Source organism: Antechinus flavipes, chromosome 4, assembly GCF_016432865.1.
Source record: "Antechinus flavipes isolate AdamAnt ecotype Samford, QLD, Australia chromosome 4, AdamAnt_v2, whole genome shotgun sequence".
NCBI lineage: Eukaryota > Metazoa > Chordata > Mammalia > Dasyuromorphia > Dasyuridae > Antechinus > Antechinus flavipes.
In genome coordinates, this window is record NC_067401.1 from 128,432,875 (window position 1) to 128,453,723 (window position 20,849).

The 20,849-nt window shown below is 36.0% G+C and overlaps 1 protein-coding gene across 1 annotated transcript in view; it reads right to left on the reverse strand.

Annotated features, from left to right (window-relative positions):
- Window positions 1–17,727: 17,727 nt before the first annotated feature.
- Window positions 17,728–20,849, reverse strand: part of UTP18 (UTP18 small subunit processome component) — a 34,869-nt gene continuing 31,747 nt past the window's right edge. Inside the window, exons 13-14 of the mRNA XM_051994282.1 lie at window positions 19,970–20,016; window positions 17,728–17,848 (exon numbers count right to left, since the gene is read on the reverse strand). Coding sequence (XP_051850242.1) covers window positions 19,992–20,016 — 25 coding nt within the window. The 3' untranslated portion in view covers window positions 17,728–17,848; window positions 19,970–19,991. The remainder of the gene's footprint in view (window positions 17,849–19,969; window positions 20,017–20,849) is intronic.

Below are 20,849 nucleotides of genomic sequence, written 5' to 3' on the forward strand. Positions count from 1 at the left end.
CCTTTTTTGTATCATGGGATCCTCTGACTATGGATTTTTGTCAGAAGAATGTTAGTTAATACATAAAATAAAATGCAGAAGATTAAAAAGGAAGAGAAGGGAGGGGACCAGAAGTTAAATTAATGGAATGAAAAAGTAAATAAATGAATAAATTTGAATATATATGTAATTTGTTAATGTTCAATTGTGTCCAACTCTTTGTGACCCCATTAGGGGTACCAGGCACAGTAAAGTAAGCACTTTACAAATATTACCTTATTTAATCCTCTCTTAAAATTGATTATCTGAAATAAAAAGGAAAATGAAAACAAAGTTACTGTGCCATCTATGATTTCATTTGCAAAACTAGCACTTACATATTAAATCAGGTTACCTGGCTTTCCAGAAGTCAGAGATGATTTACAGAGGTAGTTTTTAACAAAAAAGAAGAATTTGAAAAGTTATAAAAACTTGTTTTGTACATAATTCAATTGGACAATGCAGAGCATCTGACTAGTTAACTTCTCTCAGACATTCTTATTCCTTAGCTAATCATCTGTTACTCAAGTCATACTAACCTAAAAGTATCCTGGGAAAGAACTTCATGAGTAGATAGCACACACACACACACACACACACACACACACACACACTCAAACAATCTTCCTGAGCAGAATCCATTACTAACTTAGAAATTAGCTAAAGAAAAAAAAAAAAAAAAAGGAAGTTGAACAACCTCTAGCTAACCTTTTTTTCCAGATGCCAGAAAGGGGAACTTGGCCTTTGGTCAGGTTCACTTTCTACTAGAAAGGGGGACATAGTTTTTTTTAAAAACCTTCTAATCCAATGATTATTTTATTCTTCTAAATTATCTGCTACTAAATGATAAAGTATTTTCAGTCTATCTATTCGCTACATCTACAGGTAACCTAAACTAGCTATGTTAGTCTTAGGCTTAGCTCCTAAGGTTAGTTCTTCCTAAAGAAATCAAACTAAACATAAATCAAAGTAATCAGTAAAGCCGATTTCCTTTTCACCTCAAAACAATTCTGGGAGGTACCTGCTATCATTATTCTCATTCTGTAGTTGAGGAAACTATGGCAGAGTCTGGAGGTAAGTATTCCTAGCTAAATGGAGGGCAATGCTTTCACCTTTAATTGGTGATTCAAGGCTTCCACCAATTCACCTAAAGGATCACTTTTTTTTTTCTTTCAGACTAATACTTGTTCATCATAATTATGAAAAGACAGTTGTACCTCTTTCACATCATTAATAAGCTGGCGTGGCTCCAGAAAAAGGAAGCTAATTACAGAACTAGAGACTGTGCCATATAACATTTATCTGTTGAAGAAAGAGGTATGTTGATGTTTAGAATGGAAAAGAAAGATAAATAGTTTTTCCTAATTTATTTGTTAAATAATGAATCCTTGTCTCTCTCTGTCTCTCTCTTTCTTTTTCTCTCTCACTCGATTTTTCTCTCTCCCTCTCTTACTCCTTCTTCCTTTCCCTTTCCCTCCCTTCTTCTTCTCTTTTCTCTCTCCCTTTCTCCCCTTCCCTCTCTCTCCCCCATCTCTTCTCTCCTGTCTTTCATACACACTTACACACAAAGTGTGAGCCCACCCTGGGCCCTTTTCTCTTGTGACTTTGTTAAAGTATTAGATATGTATCGTGGTGTCACCTCTAAAAGAATTCAGGCTCAGTCTCCCACTTAAGCAAAGGTATTTTAATGAGATTTAATGAAACTGATGCACTCAGTGGGTGGACCAACCTCCCTGAAGAAGTCAGCAGCTCAGCAAAGCAAGAAAAGGATTTTTATAGAGTAAATGGTGCTGATTACTTCACTAGATATTAAATTCTGAAGTTATAAGAAGAGTTTGATAACAGGGGAAAGTCCTAAAGCCTTGGTAAAACTGCACATGTATCCAAGGCAATCCCAGTAGATTTTGGATAGAAAATGGCATCTGCATCCAGAAAAAGAACTATGAAGATTGAAATCAACACATGCTCTGTTCACTTCTTTTTTTTGTTTTTTTTGGGGGGGGTTTTGTTTTTCTCTCCTATGGTTTTTTTCCCTTCTGTTTTGATTTTTCTCTCCCAACATGATTCATAAAGCAATGTGTATTAAAAATAAATAAATATTTTTTAAAAAGAAACCACACATGTGGTTACCTAAAAGGCAACAGAAAAGCCCATTTAGGGGAGCATTAATGTATGGTAATGATATTATAACTCACATGGGTTCACTCAAAGACAGCAAAAAAAGGGTACAGGTGTCATGTTAGGGTTAAGATTTATTTGCAATCCAGCATCCCGTTTTCTTATTGGCTGATTTCTATGTTATATTTTGTGATAACTATCATGTGGTAACTTGGTGATATGGTTACAAAATATGCTGGTCTGCTCAATCCATGATTAATGATTTCTGTGGGACTCAGAGTTGGGGGCAGGTCTGGGCTGGGTAGGCCTGGGCCAATAATCAGAATCCCATCAACCTCACATTATCTTCTTTGGTCTACTATCTCTAAACAGATGATTCCCAAATCTCTCACTATATTACTAAATATACTGCCATGTGGATGCCCCATTGGGATCAATATATCAGCAAAGTAGAATTCATTGTCTTTTCCCATCTTAAATCAGCTTGTACTCCTAAATTCCCTTGCAATCACCCAAGTTCATAACCTCACAATCATCCCACACTTTCTTCTCACTCTCTCACCAATCTAATCAATTGCTAACTCTCATTGATTCTATCCCCATGACATCTCTCTTTCTCTTCACACACACAGTCATTACCATAGTTCAGGTCCATATTGCACTCCCTTCTGCCTCACAATTGAAATAGATTTCTTACAATTTTGCTGCTTTCGGTCTCTTTGGTCCAATGTAGCCCCCTCTACTGCTAAAACCCTTCCCTCTGATTGAAGAGTGAAGGCCCAGGACAACTCTTTCATTTCCAGCAAGTTGTAATGCCTCAATTCTGGGCATTTTCACTAGCTGTCCCCCATAACTGGAATTCTTTCTTCCTTCTCACCTCTGGTTCCAGACTTTCCTGTCTTCCTTCAAGTCCCACCTTCAGCAAGCTTTTCAGATCTCCTTTAATGCTAAAAAGCTTTTATTCTGAGGTTATCTTCAAGTTGTGCTTTGTCGGTGCAAAGTTATATGTCTCTTAAATCTCCAGCTAGATTGCAAGCTCCTGGAGGCAAGGATTGTTTTGTTTTGGGTTTTTTGGAGGAAATCTAAATTAAGGGATTTGCCCAGAGTCACATAGCAGGTGTCTGAGGTCAAATTTGAATTCAGGTGCTTCTGACTCTGGGCCCAGCACTCAACCGACTAGACCACCTAGTCTAAATATACTGCCACATGGAGTTTTTAACATTCTTGATAACCTCAGCTCTAGCATAATCCATGCCATGTAGTAAATAGGGTGCTTGGTATATGATAAATATGGTAAATATGGTTAAGAGGTGCTTATTGATTTGATTTACCAAATGTTGCTATATTTGCTATATCAAAATAGCATCAAAAATGCTATATTTGATATAGTAACCCTCTTTTGAAATTAAAAAAAAATGAAGAAAAGTGGTTAGGAAATGGCTAAACAAAATGGCATTAATGTAAGAGAATATTATTGTTCTATAAGAAACATTATATGACCTTAGCTCTTAAAGTTAGTTCTTCCTAAAGAACTTAAATTAACTCTGTCTCAATTTCCTCATCTGAAAAACAAGCTGGGGAAAGAAAAGCAAAACCTTAAAAATCATCACAAAAAGTCAGACATGACTGAAAAATAAATAAAAAGAAACAACATATATAAAAAATTGAGAGAAATTTTGGAATATTTATATGAACTGATTCAGAGTACTTAATTCCATAATTAAGTGTGAGCTTTTAATATGCATGGTGGCTTTTTTAATCATAAAGGAGTAGGTTACTTTGTGAATTACAAAGATATAGCTTGCATTCTCTCTCATTTTCTTTTTTCTCTCCCTCTATCTTCCTTCCTCTCTATATCTCTGTTTGTATCAATACAGATGCAAAGCCAAGAAAACACTATCCAGAATGTTCACAATAAAGGAAATCTATGCTAGAAGGTCTTGAGATTTAGATCAATGAACTAACCAATCTTGTCTCCAGAGGACTCATGATGAAGGATCCCTTGTCAGACAAAATGTAGCCAAAGTGTCCATTTGCTTTTGTTTAATCACTACATTATAAACTTCTTGAAATTAGGGACTGGTTTTTGTCTCTTTTGTATCCCCAGAGCTTATTATAGTGCCTAGCCCATAATAGGTTCTTGATAAATATAGACTGATTACTGATTATTTGTTTTAAGGGACAGTAGGGAGTGCCAAGGGGACAAGTGAATATTGAGAAATAATCCAGGGGCAGCTAGGTGGCACAGTGGATAGAGCAAGAGCCCTGAAGTCAGGAGGACCTGAGTTCAAATCTGATTTCAGACATTTAACACTTCCCAGCTGTGTGACCCTGGGCAAGTCCCTTAATCCCAACTGCCTCAGCAAAAAAAAAAAAAAAGAGAGAGAGAGAGAGAAATAATCCAGATATAGATGTAAAAAAAAAAAAAAAAGAAGAAGAAGAAGAATCAATACAACTAAAGAACAATCAAAAAAAAAAAACTAAGTTGTTTATTATATCTATTGTCAAGTTAGTTTCAAGGACTTTGAGCTAAGCGAAGTTAAATGCCATTTCCCAAACTACTTTCTCTGGAATTTGTTTTAGCAGACATTCAGAGAAAACACAACGGGACTCCCACTCCTCAAAATGAGGAATATATAAGAAAAACTTATAGGAGATATGGGTTTAAGCTATGGTTACTCAATGTAGAGAGCTCCCAGGAAAAGAAATTCCCCTTCTCTATAACTTTTAATCTTAGAAAGTTGCCTAGCACTAAGAGGTTAAAGTGGATTGTCCAGGGACACACAACTATTATGAATCAAAGGCTGTCCCTTGAATCCATGTTTTCCTGGATATTAGACTAGTTCCCTATCCACTACGCCAAACTGTCTCTATAGATTTTGAACTACAAGGTATCTTTGAGGTCATCTAGTCCAAACCATCCATTTTAATAAATAAGGGAATGGAACACAATAAAATGAAATGAGTTACCCAAAGCCACACAATGAGAAAGCAGAATTGTCAGAATTTGAATCTAGGTCTGCTGGCTCCAAATCTATTACATCCTACTTCTTCATCTTCAGATCTTGGGTTGTTCCATAGAAAATAATGGGGGGGGGCACGGAAAAGCTTTTGATTTGTTATTCTCAGATCATCAAAAACCAAAGATAAACTAATCACTTTTTTAAAAGGAGAAAAATATACAAAGCAGTTACTTTTGGAAGAGAGGAAGGAGAGAGGGAAGGAGGGGAAGAAAGAGACAGGAAAGAGAAGCAGAGAGATAAGGGAGGAAGAAAGAACAGAAAGAAGGCAGAGGAAGGAAGGCAGGAAAGAGAAAAGGAAAGAAGGAAGGGAGGAGAGAAAGAGGAAAGAAGGAAAGGAGAAGAAGGGAGGGAAGAAAGGGGAGGGAAAGAAAAAGAGAAAAGGGGAGACAGAGACAGAGGCAAAGAGAAACAGAAAGACAGAGAGAGAGAGTGAGAGAGAGAGACAAAGAGAGACAGAGAGAGAAACAGAGACAGAGAGAAACAGAGAGAGAGGCAGACCTAGAGAGAGAGAGAGACAGACAGGCAGACAGACACAAAGAGAGAGAAATAGGGGAGGGTGGGGATGGAGGGAGAGAGACAAAGAGAAAGGAGGAGGGAAGGAGGAGGGAGAGAGAGAGAAGGAGCATTATATCTTTGTAATTCACAAAGTAACCTACTCCTTTATGATTTAAAAAGCCAACATGTACCATTATGTGACTGGGGTTTTTAAAAGCTCACAGTTAATTATGGAATTCAAATAAGGCCTCAGGGGTTTTCCTCTTTAATAATCATTTCAGAGTCTGCATACCATTCTGTGTGTAAAATGTGACTTCATTCACAGACTTCTAAGGACACTGACACTCACAGAGGCTGACATTATGATTAAAAAAAAAGAAAGAAAGAAAGAAAAGTTGACAAGAGAGAAGACACCAGCTACTTTGTCAAACATCATCTTTGTCATTACTGTTGCTGCTGTTGCTACTACTATTACTACTACTACTAATAATAATAATACTCCACATTTTCATAATATTTTGAAGTTTCTAGAGGGCTTTTCTCACAATTCTGGGGTAGAAGATACAAGAAGGTAACTATTATACTTCATTTTTATACTAAGGAAACAGGTTCAGAGAAATGTAGTGGCTTGTTCATGATCACAGAGCTAGTGAGCTCAGATCTGTTATTCTAATGATATGGATTCCAATCCACATTGCCTGATTACTAGTAATAGAAATAGTACTGATAATAATGATTAATAGTCACTTAATGCTTCAAGGTTTGCAAAGAGCTATATATATGTTTACTCATTTGAGCTTGAAAACTACTCTGGGAGGTCTTTCTTCTCAACTCCAAGTCTCATACTTTCCTGTTGTACCACTTAATTACCCAATTCCTAATTTTTAAATTATATTCTAATTCTTACTACGTGGAAAATACTGCATTAGCCCTTGGGGTCAAAGGGGAAAAAATGACAGTGTTTGATTATCAAAAAAATACAATCTAATAGGGAAGGTACAACATGCATAAAGTATAGAATATTAAGAGCAGCGGACTCCTTGGCTCCTTCGAAGTAGGAAGAGCTTTCCAGTTTCACAAGGGACTTATTATAGACAACTCCTTTTCCCCACGCCCAAGCAGTAAAATTTCCATTCACATCAATACTTTTCTTAATATAAGGTTTTGGGGGAGAAGAAAAAAGGGACCACTTTTCTCCCCAATAGTCCTTTTATCCCATTTCTTTCCCTAGGACAGCTGGAATAAGTTCTTCAAATTATTCAAAATTATTTTTCTGAAATTTTAGAAAAGGGATGGGAGGAGAACTTCTCCTGGTCTCCCATGGTATAAAGAGAAAATTTTGTAACCTCTGTTATATTGAAAATTCATTTCTTGAGGATTTATTATGTGTGAGATACTAGGGATACTGAAAGGGTCAAGGAAATCTGAGAATGGAGAGAGAACAAAAATCTAATGCTGTAGATAGGTCAAGAAGAAGAAAAAACTGAATAATGCCCCATTGGAGTTAGAGAATCAGAGTAGAATAGAGATTAAATAGAGTATTCTACCAATAAGTAGAAGAAGAAATGAAATGATAGCTATAAAAGATTGTATAGAAAAAGAGAGAGAGAGAGAAAGGCTTTAAATTTTTCTATTAATGTTCTAATTGTAATAATTTCCATTATTAATAATAAAAGTTTGAAAGGAAATGAAAAAGCCCAGGTGTCTTACACAAATCCAAGAAAATATCCCTCCAAAATCCAGAAAGATCATGACAAAGAAAACTCAAGAGAAACAGAATTAGGCTTCTCTATCTAATCCAGAACTAAACAAAAGCCAGTGGAAGCTAGCAGAAGGGCCATATCAAGGAAGCCAATGGGAGTTTAAATAAATGAGTCAGAAATAGGAGATACAGCAAGAAAGCAAGTGCTAAGTCCTGAAAACATAACTGAAGCCAATGGATGTTCTAAACAAGGCGTTCAAAGATAGCCAACATAAAACATTAAATCCTGAACCTGGACTGTAAGGACAGAAGCTGGAGAAAGCACCAGACACATTAGGTCTCTGAAAAGATAGAGAGGATCTAGCCACACACTCTTCAGAATTCTGGAGGTCAAAGCAGGAAAATGGAGCAACTCTGTTCCTAGTTGCAAGAGTGAATATGTAGTTGGTCTAACAAGGAACTAACTCCTACGTGGAAATCATGCAAGACAGAGAGAAACGGGGGCCAGAATTCAAAAGAGATCATTAGCAGACTGATAAAAACTATGGGGCCCATTATCAGCTAAACAGGAAGAGAAGCATCCATACTACAGACCGAACAGGGCCATGTAAGGCCTACCCAACCAGTCCCAGAGTACTAGAGTGCAGCAGCCTAATCATGAAATCCCAATTCAAGAACTGAGAGACTGAAAATATGGGGAAAATGAAAAAAACACCTACTGCACTGAAAATGTTAATGAATGAAGAGAAGTCCCGAAAGTCATGGGCAAATAAAATGAGCAAGCAGGAAATTACAGCACTGGAAGGAGTATCAAGATGCATGCTGAAGTCTATTAATAGGAAGACAAGAGGAGAGAAGGAGAGAAAGATTATAAATGAGGCACTGACCTTGTTAAGGAAGAAAGGAGGGAAGTGGCTACCAGAATCTTGATTAGGTGACAAATATGGACTAAATGAACCTCAAAGGAGAAGTTAATGAACATAGTGATTGAGGGAGTAAAGAAAGGGAGTGGCAATGGGGAGCAGGGAAGGTAACTCCTACACCATGATCAATGAGGAGGAGAGGAATCAGGAGTGAAAGCACAAAAAGGGTACAGAAGGAAAGGCAGCGAGAGAGCCGGGTCTCAGGGAGGGCAAAAAGAGAGAAGGAGTTCTAATTACGGCTTTGAAGTTTACAAAGCATTTTACAAATCCTCACAAGAACTGAGGGAGGGAGGTGCTATTATTATCTACATTCTACAATTGAAGAAACTGAGAAAAATGAAGGTTAAATGACTTGCCTGGGATTACACAAGGCTGGAGGCTAGATTTGAGGCCTTTCTAACTTTTATTTTCTATCCCTGCACCATCAGAGTGAGAAAGGAAAAAGTTTAAGATAATAGCAAATTTCTACTCTATGGAGCAAGCATTCCAGAAAGCATGACCAGGTGGTTTTAGAGTGGGATGTTCAGGATGGTTGAGTTGAGGAAATTTGGGATATGGGAGCAGGCAGGGTCAGATGGAGAATGAGGTTAGTACAATGACAACTGTGAATTGAGAATGACTGGGATGAGGAAAGCATGACAGGGTGGGAATATGCTAATCAAGTAATTGGTTAAATTATCACCATCCTTAGGGAGCCAGGTGTTAGAGGTCAGATAAATTGATGGTGGAGAATGAACAATGAGGATGGGCTTTAAGATGAAGTTGTCCCAGAGTATCTGGCAGTGTTGTGTATAGCTAGAAAGGGGAGGAGGATTAGGGATGTTGAGGAGAAAGGCAAATACTAAGTTCAAGTTTAATTGTCTTTTAGCTGCACTTGTCTAGTTCTGCAAGGGGCTAAAACTATCTCAAGAGGAGGGGAAAAACATCAATAAATTGAGCATCAAACTAAAAGATCAGATAAACAACAGATTGAAAAATCTCTAGTAAAAAGAGAAATACTAAAAAAATTGATTATAAAATTAAAAGCTAGTTTCTCAGAAAAATTTTTAAAAATAGATGAACCATTAATTGATCTGATTTTTCAAAAAAAAAAATTGCCAATATAAAAGTTTTTAACGGAAATTTCACCACAAATGAAAAGGAAAATATTAGAAAATAGTAGAAGCCATTTTCTTCAGTTTTTTGCCAACAAAACTGGTAAGTGACATGGATTAATATTTTTAAAAATACAAAATATCTAAATTAACATGAAAAATAGAGAATTAAAATTCAAAAAGAGAAACTAAATAAGTTAAAATAAACTGTCAAAGGAAAAAATCTCAAGAACAGATGAATTCACAAATGAATTTTATCACACATTTAAAATTCTATCACATTCTATCAAGCATTAAAATTAATTCCAGTATTACATAATTTTTTGCAAAAACAAAGAAAGAAGGAATTGAGCAAACTCTTTCTCTAAGACAAATATGTTCTAGATCCCTAAACCAGGAAGCATCAAAGCCAAGGAATAAAGTTATAGACTAGTCTATCTAAAGAAATATCAATGAAAAGATAGTGAATATTAGCAAATGCTACATCTTCTTAAAAAAATGATAATACTATGACTAGGCTGGTTTTATACCAGGAACACAATATTGGTTCAATATTGAAAAAACTATGAACATAATAAACCACATTAATAACAAAAATAATAAAATCACATGATTTCTATCAGTCAAGTCAGAAAGGCCTCTTCACAAAGTATAACTCACATATGTTTAAACATTTAAGATTAGATTGTTACTTACTAAAAAGTATGAATGTCTGAATTAATGCAATGAATGAAAAGTGGCTACTAAGCACTTAATATATGCCACATGTGCCAAGCATTGTGCTAAGCACTGGGAATATAAATACAAAAGTTATTTTGCAAAGGCAGCTTATGAGTATCAAAAATTAGTTCATATGAGATTTATCGTTCAGAAATTTTCAGTCATGTCCGACTCTTTGTGATCCCATTTGGGGTTTTCTTGGCAGAGGTACTGGAGTGGTTTATCATTTCCTTCTCCAGCTCATTTTACAGATGAGGAAACTGAGGCAAACAGGGTCACAAGCTTAGTCAGAGTCTGAGGCCAGATTTAGGTTCACAAAGATGAATATTCTTGACTCCATACCTAACACTATTCACTCAGCACTTACTTGTCATTATTTGTCATGGGGCCTTAATTTAGAAAGGTCATGGTCACTCACCGCATCCCAGACTGTAGTCATAATCTCGACTTTTGTCCTGCCACTAAACTTAGAAAATCACTGAAGCTAAAGCTTAGAGAGATAATAGTTATTATTATTACTTCATCCTTTTCTGCTCATTTAGATAGAAATGGTACTATGATAAGCTGCCACCTTGCTGTTCTTGTTATAATATTCTACACACTTGTGACCTCAGACACTGACTAGCTATATAATTCTGGCCAAGTCATAACTTCTGTCTGTCTCAGTTTTCCCATAGGTAAAATTAACTGAAGGAGGAAATGGTAAACCACTCCAATATTTCTACCAAGAAAATCCCAAATGAGGTCACAAAGAATTGGACATGACTAAAAAAATGACTCAACAAGAAAAGTTTGATAACAAAAAATAGCTCTTACCTCCCTAAGATTTTGAGATTAAAATATTTGTAAAGCACTTTGCAAACCCTAAAGTACCACATAAACGCTGTTATTATACCCCCTTCATTTTACAGAAGAGCAAACTGAAGCTTCAACTTTCAAACATTACACCACACTGCCCTTCCTGTCCTTCTACATTCCAATAAGGCCACATATTATCTTCTTGCCTAAATAACCAGATAACTGGTCTCCTGCTCTCCAGTCTCTCCCTTCCCAGTTCTGACAAGGTATAGGATCTTCCTACCTACTTCAAGAATTTGTTATACATTGGCAGAGGCACTCCCCTGATGTAAATCATTCCATTTCTTCATCTTAGTAGTCTTCTATGAATTATTGTAGTTCATAAATCCATTACTCTTGTAGCCAAACTTTTGGCAATGAACTACCCTAAAAGGGAGTGAAATTGGTCCCTATACAAAAGATGTACACAACATTTTTGTTGTTTTTGATGGGGGACAGGGGAAGAGTAGCAGTCTTCTTATTACAATATTGTTATTTCAGTAGATGGAAAGAACAAATTTAAAACCTAGTTAAGATAGGAGTCTCTTCATCCACAATATGGTCTTTGAAATGCAATCTCAAATCAAACAATAACAAAAATCAGTATGATGCTCAATAGCTTATAGGATTGGAAAGATTGAATATGGTCCATAAAGACCTGAATTTTTTAGTCTGGATGCTTTTATATGTCTTGTGATGAAACACAAATGTAGTTATCCTTCCACATTATAAGAGGATAAAGATGTGCCTGTGATCCAGAAAATCAATATAAATTTTTTTTGCTTTCCCTTGGTACCATAAGTCTGAATCTTTTTCTTTTCTGGGGTGATTATAGTACCGATTACAAAATTTTGGTTCATAGTATATATATACATACATATATATATAATTTTATGTATTTCTGAATTTCTAAATTTTTTCTGTGTCATCTGTGACCTCTACAAAACTCCCCAAAAATTCACATTTAATTTCTTACATATCAAAACCTCAATGAGGAAAGTCTCAATGTAGAAGAGACAACTATAATTGTTATCTCATATTGTAAGATGGTCACTTCATGATCTGTTGTTTCAAGTGCATATTATAGAGTCCAAACTCTTCATTTCAGGTCCAAGATCATGGAGCTGGTAGGCAGATTTTAACCTCAGATTTTCCTGACTCTCAATTTCAGGACTCTGTCCACTATAACACCCAGTTCCTGACAAGGTCTTTGATCTAACCCTGTTCTAAGTGTGAAGGCCCCAACAATGCTCAGATCCCAGACTAGAAAGAAAGGTCTGCAGATATCATAGATCAAGGTCTTTTCTGCAGTCAAAATGCTGAAATTAAAGTTTTACTTCAGCAATGCCTACAAACCAGACCACTCTCCCATTAATCACCGTGCCATTGGTCAGAAAGCAAAATATAGAAAACACAGATGAATCAAATTCATCACCTCTATTGGTGGGACAAAGTACATGAATCAGTCATTTCACCTTTGCAGTTGAAGGAGAAATGAGCCTGTTTTTAAGGAGGGATCAGAGTGTAGTGGATAGCACATTGAAACTGAAATCAAAAAAATCTGGCTTCAAATCCCTCCTTGAACACTGTGTAAACCATAGCTGAGACACCAAACTTAACTTCTCTAAAATGAGTACTTTAGATTTGATGGCCTCTAGATTTCTTCCAACTATGATGTTTTGATGACTACAATTTTTGTTGTGAACTAAAGACCCATTTTCTAAACTAGAAAAGCATATATTTCATTATGAGGCAGCTAGATTATACATAGGGCCTAGAATCAGGAAGAACAATTCAAATCCACTCTCAGAAACTTACTAGCTTTGAAACTCTGAGCAAGTCACTTAACCACTGGCTGCCTCAGTATCCTCATCTATAAAACAGAGATGATGTTTTACTATATCAAATACTAATAGCACCTACCTCCCAGGGTTGTAAGGATCAAGTGAGAGAATATTTGTAAAGTGCTTAGCACACAGTGTCTAGCACACAATAGGTGCTAAATTCTTGTGCCATCCTCACTCCCTTTTGAAAGATTTGTGACTAAATCAGAAAGACATCCTAACCTCTGCTCTTACAAATCAAAAATCATCCAGTCCCCTTTCATCCATTCTACACTTCTACATATTATGTAAATTAAAATGAATCCTTTCAATGCCCTTGGCTTCCAGAGACGGAAAGTTGTTGGTAAACAATCTGTTTCCAAACCAACATTCCAGGTTTTTAGATATAGGACAAAGGCAAATATACTGATTGGTGACCACCTCAGGAAAGAGTTAGCTCTGTCTTAGCATTAAGTGATAATCTTATCAACATCCAAGCCTCTATACAGCTAATTGAATAGTCCTATGCTGCCCTCTAGCAACTTAAGAGGAAAACAACATGATAAATTTACTTTTAGAAAGTATGTCAGTATTCTGGCTACTGAAAATGGTACAAAAAGAGGGGAAAGAATAGAAGGGACTGGGATAGATGTATATATAAAATATATAAAGATATATAAAGTTCACTACTGTTCAGCCATTAGTTCCTAAAGCTAAATGTCTGTCTCTTGAAGTTCAATGCTTTGAATATAATAGTAAGCACTTAAAATTCATTCATTCCTTCTTCAAAGAATTAGAAAATCCAAATACTCTAAAAATGGATCTTAAAAAAGGTGGCTACATCATATAGTAAGAGGGAGGGACAACAGTCACTTTAATAATGATATTATTAATAAATATATTACATATGTGTAATATATTACATATTACATAGTCATAATAATGACCCATTGGTCAGAACTATGTTCAGGTTGTGAAACCACATTTTAGGAAGAATGGTTAATAAACTGGAAGCATTCTAAATAGGTGACAAACCAAAACAGCCAAGATTTGAAGGGAAGCAAAAAACTGGGGGGGAAATTTTTACATCCAAGGTTTCTGATAAAGGCCTCATTTCTAAAATATATAGAGAATTGACTCAAAAGGAAATGAATAAACTTTTCAGACAAAAAAAAGCCATTTCCAGTCATATGAAAAAAATGTTCTAAATGGCTATCAGAAAAATGCAAATTAAGACAATTCTGAGGTACCACTTCACACCTCTCAGATTGGCTAAGATGATAGGAAAAGATAATAAGGTTGGAGAGAATGTGGGATAACTAGAACACATACATTGTTGGTGGAGTTGTGAACTGATCCAGCCATTCTGGAGAGCAATTTGAAACTATGCTCAAAATGTTATCAAACTGCATACCCTTTGACCCAACAGTGTTTCTACTGGGCTTATATCCCAAACAGATCTTAAGAGGAGGGAAAGGGACCACATGTGCAAAAATGTTTATGGCAGTCCTTTTTGTAGTGGCTAGAAACTGGAAATTGATGGATCCCCATCAGTTGGAGAATGTCTGAATAAATTATGGTATATGAATGTTATGGAATAAGAAACGATCAGGAGGATGATTTCAGACGCGTGGAGAGACTTACATGAATTGATGCTAACTGAAGTGAGTAGAACCAAGAGAACATTGTACACAGCAACAAGATTATATATAATGATCAACTGTGATAGACATCCCTCTTTTCAACAATGAGGTGATTTAGGCCAATTCTAATAGACTTGTGAGGAAGAGATAACTGCACCCAGAGAGAGGACTATGGGAACTGAATATGAATCCCAACATAGTATTTTCACCTTTTTTTAATTGTTGTTTTTTTTTTATTTTTTCCCATTTTGATCTGATTTTTCTTGTACAGCATAATTGTGAAAATACGTTTAGAAGAAATGCAAATGTTTAACCTATATTGAACCTCTATGTAGGGGAGTAGGGAGGCAGAGGCAGGGAGAGAAAAATTGCAATAGGGTTTTGAAAGGATGAATATGTTGAAAATTATCTTTTCACATATTTTGAAAAATAAAAAACTATTACTATTAAAAAAAAAAAAAAACTTCGACTATAAAAAAAAAAAAAAAGTGACCAGGTGGAAAGTATCCAAAGTGAATTGGCTAAGAACTTTGAAATAATAATGTATGAGGCTAGGTTAAGGCAAACAGGGATATTTATCCTTTAAGATTAGATGAGATGTGAGTGATAACTGTTCTCCAACATCTGAAAGACTACCACGTTCAACAGGGAGAAAACTAGTTCTGCATGGCTGGCTCAGGTGGCAAAGTGCATAAGCTTGATATAAGTAAAAATATAAAAATAAAAAAATATAAAAATATAAAAAGTAAAAAAGTAAAAAGTAAACATTTTCTTAAAAATTTAAAAAAAAAAAAAAAAAGGTAGATGACCACTTTTCAGAACTATTGTACAGTGGATTCTTTTTCAGGAAGTTAAACTATGGGGCCAGTGAAATCTTTTTCAACTCAAGATTCTGTAATTAAAGCTTCTACTATGCTAGGAAATCCTTGTATCTATGGAAAAGATACAAATAGATCACAAAGAACGAACTGTTCATAAAATTTAAGAGTTTAGAAACCATCCTGGACCAACTTCTTCCTAACATAGATGAAGACAATGAGACAAAGAGAGATATGATGACTATCTAAGGCCATGAAGCATGATCCAGAATTTAAATTCTCTAACTTCAAGCCTATCACTCATTTCAAAAAAAGCCATGGATAGGTCAGAAATCTGCCAAAAAATGATCTAATTAAGTAGTAAGGGAACACAAAAAATGACTGAAAAACAGTGCATTATTTCAGTATAATTATAATTTAATAACGATAGTATCTCTATGTTTTATAGTTTACAAAATGCTTTATATGTTATCTGAACTGAGACAACTCTGTGATGTAGATGCTACTATCATCCTCATTTTCAGGTAAGAAAACTGAGGCTGAGAAGTTAAAGATTTGCCCAGGGTCCTTTACTGTAAGTTTTTAAGGCAGGATTTGAATTTAGGCTTTCCTGACTCCAAGTTCAGCATTTTGTTCACTATACCATCTAGCTGCTTCTAACAAATAACTTTGGTTTAAACATTCAAAATATACTAGCAACTTTTTGGATACAAAAATGAAAAACACCATAATCCTTGTCCTTGCTCTCAAAAATCTTACAATCTTACAATCTACTAATAAGTAGAACACAAGATAATGCAACAGGAGCACAGGAAAAAACCAGAGTGTAAGAGGACAATTCAAGAAAAGTAGAGATCATTTTCACTTGCTGAGGAGGAAAATTAAAGATTTCATGGGAATAAGAGCTGGCTCATCAAAAGAAAGGATTTCAACAAGCATAGGAAAAAAAGGAATATACATTCATGGCATGAGTAGATAATTTGTATAAACATTTGGAGAAGGAAAAAAGGAATGTATATTCAAGGCATGGGGAGATAACTTGTGTAAATGTGCAGAAGAAAGGACAGGGAAAGATAAGAAAATATCTAGTCATCAAATTGAACTGGAAAGCAGACTGTATAAAAAGGAAATAATGTCAAATAAGGTTGGAAATCAATGTGCAGGGCGGACTGTGAAGAACAGTCTTCCAAACCGAGTTGATATTTTATCCAATAGCCAGTGGAATGCAGAAAAGACATTTTTGAGTAGAGAAGTGATGTAGTTAAATTCCTGTCTAAAAATTAAGGTGTCAGTATGTATGAAGTGGACTAGAATACCTAGAGTTAGTGAAAGCACTAGGAGGTCACTACTGCATAAGCCCAGGTGAGAGGTAATGAATGGAATAACTTACTGAGAGTGGCAGGAAATATAAATGATACCAGAAATACCAGAAAATGATACTAAGTAGAATCAGTAGGACTTGATAATAAAATCTGTGTGAAAGAGGCAGAAAGGGAAGAAGGGATAAGGAAAGCTTAAAGGAAAGCCAAAAAATGTTACTTTTATTGCACGTTAAAGCGCCATCAACCCAAACAGGGAAGTTGAAAGGTGGTATTTCATTAGGAAAGACGGGATGATGAGTTCACTTGTGAATATGCTGAGTTGGTATTTATGGCACATCTCCATAGAGAAACCTAACAAGCAATTTTAGATTTGAGCCAAAGGAGAAACTAAGTATAAGACTAAGCTTAGAGTCATAGAGGTAATTATTGAAACTAGAGAAGTAGACAGGATTGCCAGGGCAGTCCCAGAAAAGAACAGTATCACAGAAGCAAAGAAGCCAGTAGAGGTTGAATGGCCAAAAAGGCAAAAAGGATGAGAACTGAGAAAAGGCTACTGTATTCCCTAATTAAAAGGTCAATGAGTAGTTTCATAGCATATTGTGGTGAGAGACACCGCAAGCCAATGTGAGAAAGTATCTGAGTCCAGAGAGCTTTTTTATTTTTAATGTAGAAAGACCTGAATATGATTATAAGCATAAGAAAAAGGGCTAGCTGAGGAGAAATTGAAAATGAAAACAGAACAGAAAATGATACATAGAACAAGGTTGCTAAGGAAATGAGAAGAAAGATGATATAGAGCCCACAAGTGGAAAGGTTAGTTTTCATATGGAAGTGGGCTACCTTATCCTATAGAACTGAAAGAAAAGATAGAATGGAAAAGGACAGGCCTTAGAGGAATTGTGTGTGGAAGATGAGGGAGCTCATGAGGGACGACCTCAATCTCCTCAGTTAAATAAAAGATTAAGTAATCTACTAAGAAAAAAGGAGTTGGAATAGGGGTCTTGAGGAAAGGCAATCATTCATAAAAGAAAGAAAATAATAGGCAGAGTTAATTGTACGGTTAGACTTTTGCTTATGTTACTCCTAAATAGCAGGTGTTTCTATTTTCTCACATTTAGAGATAAAATGCATTCATTAAAATTAGGAGGAAAATCATCTGCAGACTAAGTCACTGTGATTAAGACAATACTGTTGTTAACTTAAACAAGAACAGTTGTTTTATTAATTTATTTTCCATTTATTAACATATATTTAGAAAACACAGTAAAAAAAAAAGATATGAACAAGAACTTCTTTTGTAGTTTAACTGGATCTGAGGGAAAAAAACAAGAGATGATATCGAATTAATTTATGTTAGTGATCAACAAACAAAATAAGCACTGAGTGTAGCACAGACATCAATTCATATGCTTCTCCAGAAAACATTTTCCTAATGAAACCCACCTGATTAAGCCTTCCTTTTTATTCCAAACCCTCCCAGCAGTAAGATATCCCAAACCACCATAGTGATCAACTGTCATAGTAGAGTCACTCCAATGCTTTCTTCCCTGGCAACTCACTCGTGCTTGAGTCCTGGGGGAGCAGACCCCCAATGCATGGGATGCAAGGTCTCTTTGAAATCTTTCTCTTTCTTCTGCTCAGTTCAGGAGGCAGATGACACCCCCTAGAACCTTTTCACTCAGTCCTTCCAGATGAAATTATTTTCTCTTTCTTCCCATTTTCCTAGACTACTCTGAATCTATCCCCTCCTCCACCTGTCATACACTACCTTAGTGAATACTATAAACTAGTAGATTATAAGCTCCTTGACAGAAGTAACTATTATTAACACCTAGACTAAATGTTTAACAAACACGTACTAAATTGAATTACATGATGAGCTTTCCTCTCTTGTCACTTGTGTCAGCTTTAGGGACCAATATATTGCCCTTCCCTGAATAGGCCATTGTTTCTAAATTTTTACTCTCTATTTATATTAATCTCCTAAATCCCAGGCTCTAAACACCAGTAGCAATTATTGTTAATTGTGTAACTGATCTATTGTTCATAATGACATTTTGATTTCATCTAACCAAAAAACAAGATGCCACAGCAACATGCTAAATGTCTACTCTACAGCACTGGCCACCTGTCAGTGATACATGCTATCATTTATATAATCAAATTAGAAAGGACCTTAAAGATTATCCACTGAAATGCCTACAGATTCCTAATATAACTACTTTTACCAAACTCAAGACTCAGTTTAAATTTAAATTTTAAACTGATAAATAAGGAAAAAGAGAGCTAAGAGAATGGAAGGACCTGTGCAAGTCCCACAGGTCAGAAGTATCAAAGCCAGGATTGAGCCCATGTCCTGTATCCTTGATCCAGGACTCTTCCTTCCCAGGCTAACAACCTGCTGAATCCTAGAAGCGCAGATATCGAGCCTGGCGAGTTCAGGAGGCATGCAGGTATGTTGGTTACATGCTTATGTCACAGGATCAGAAGAGCTCACAGTCATCTCCTTTTCCACTAGGGAAACCCTATGATTTGCCCAAAGGCTCATTCCCTATTCCCTACTGCCTCTCCTTGTCCAGCTTGTGCTCAAGGACTCCTGGTAAAATGGGAACCTGACACTTTGTTACTTTGGCTCCCAGAGAGGCTACTCACCTACCCACCTGTCGAGTTACACAGGTGTACTCCCCTCCTCAAAAATCTGAAGAGGAGACCTGGCCTTCTGGGGCCTTCTTGCTGCCACCCTTGCTACCCAGAATGCCTGGCCTAGAGTCCGCAAGCCTGGAACTTAAACTCAGCCTCAGACACTCATTAAGTGGCTGTGTGATCCTGGCCAAGACCCTTTCCCTCAGGTTCCTCAAGTGTAAAAATGGGAGAGGAGCAGCACTTATCTCCTGGGGTAGCTGCAAGGAACAAATGAGAAGGACCAGAGAGTTCTTAGCACAGTGTTGCTTAATTGCTGTATCAGTGTAAGCTATTCTTATTTTTATTATATTACCATCCTCTTAAAATACTATGCCAATAACTAAAGGCAATACTGTAAGTAATCCGATCAGAGGAGGATTTCTTCCGATGGCAACAGCTTATGTAGAATTTATGATGAGCTTTTCTCATAAGCCTTTGAGATAGAGTGCAAACACCAATACCTCATTTTATGAAGGGGAAACAGGTGGTTCAGAGAGAGTAATGCTAATGAATGCCCCAAGTCAGAGCCCAAGTCTACTGCTGGTGACTTCCAATGGATGGTTCCAATGTTACCTCATGCAAAGTAACCCTCCTCCCCCTTTCCTTACCTACTTCTCATATCTACAATATAAGTAACTCTTCCCAAAATGATGAAATGCACTCCACCCACACACCCAAACAACAAAGAATTTAAATCCCTTTGTCTATCAATGGTAATGAATATAACTTCAGGCCCAAAAAGGTTTCTTACCTGCAAAAACCCATCTCCCACCTCAGAAATCCGAATAATGATGTAACCTGAAAAAGATAAGAGAGCTATTGAGTCATTTCATAAAGTATTACAATTCATGTGTCAATTGGAAAGTTTCCATGGCACTTTAAGAACTTTTAGGAGTTCCTAAAAGTTCCACCACAGAACTTCTAAGGAAAAATGTCAGCATATACTATCTGGAGACTTAAACCACTTGGAACCTATTCCCACAGGTGGGGAGCAAGTTAGAACATGAAAATGGAAAAAAGGTTTACATTATAATAATTATATGTATAATATATGTATAATATTATATATAATATATGCAATACACACACACACACATATATAATGATGTGGGAATTAAAACACCTGATGAAGAGATCTTTAACATAGTATATTTTGTAGCCTACATTTCAATCAATGGCTATTTCAGTTTTCACAAAGAAAGGTTGTAGAGAAATTTTATTACATACATAAAACTATGGAAAAAACAAAATGCTTAAAAATAAACTAGTTTTAACTTCATCTTAAAAGAGTCAAAGTACAGGAAAAAGAGAAAATGCTCAGATGGCAATAAATCCAAACAGAACCTTCAATGATGATATGGCATTCTGTTTTCTAAATAAGATATTTTTTCAAGTAACAAGTATTCTTTTTTTAGTTAATCAGTCCCTCCCATTACCACTGCTCTCTACCACTGAGCTAAAATAACCCAGCAACCAACAAAATAGACAAACCCTTAGTAAATCTGATTAAAAAAAGGAAAGAGGAAAATCAAATTGTTAGTCTTAAAAATGAAAAGGGAGAACTCACCAGTAACGAAGAGGGAATTAGAGCAATAATTAGGAGTTACTTTGCTCAACTTTATGCCAATAAA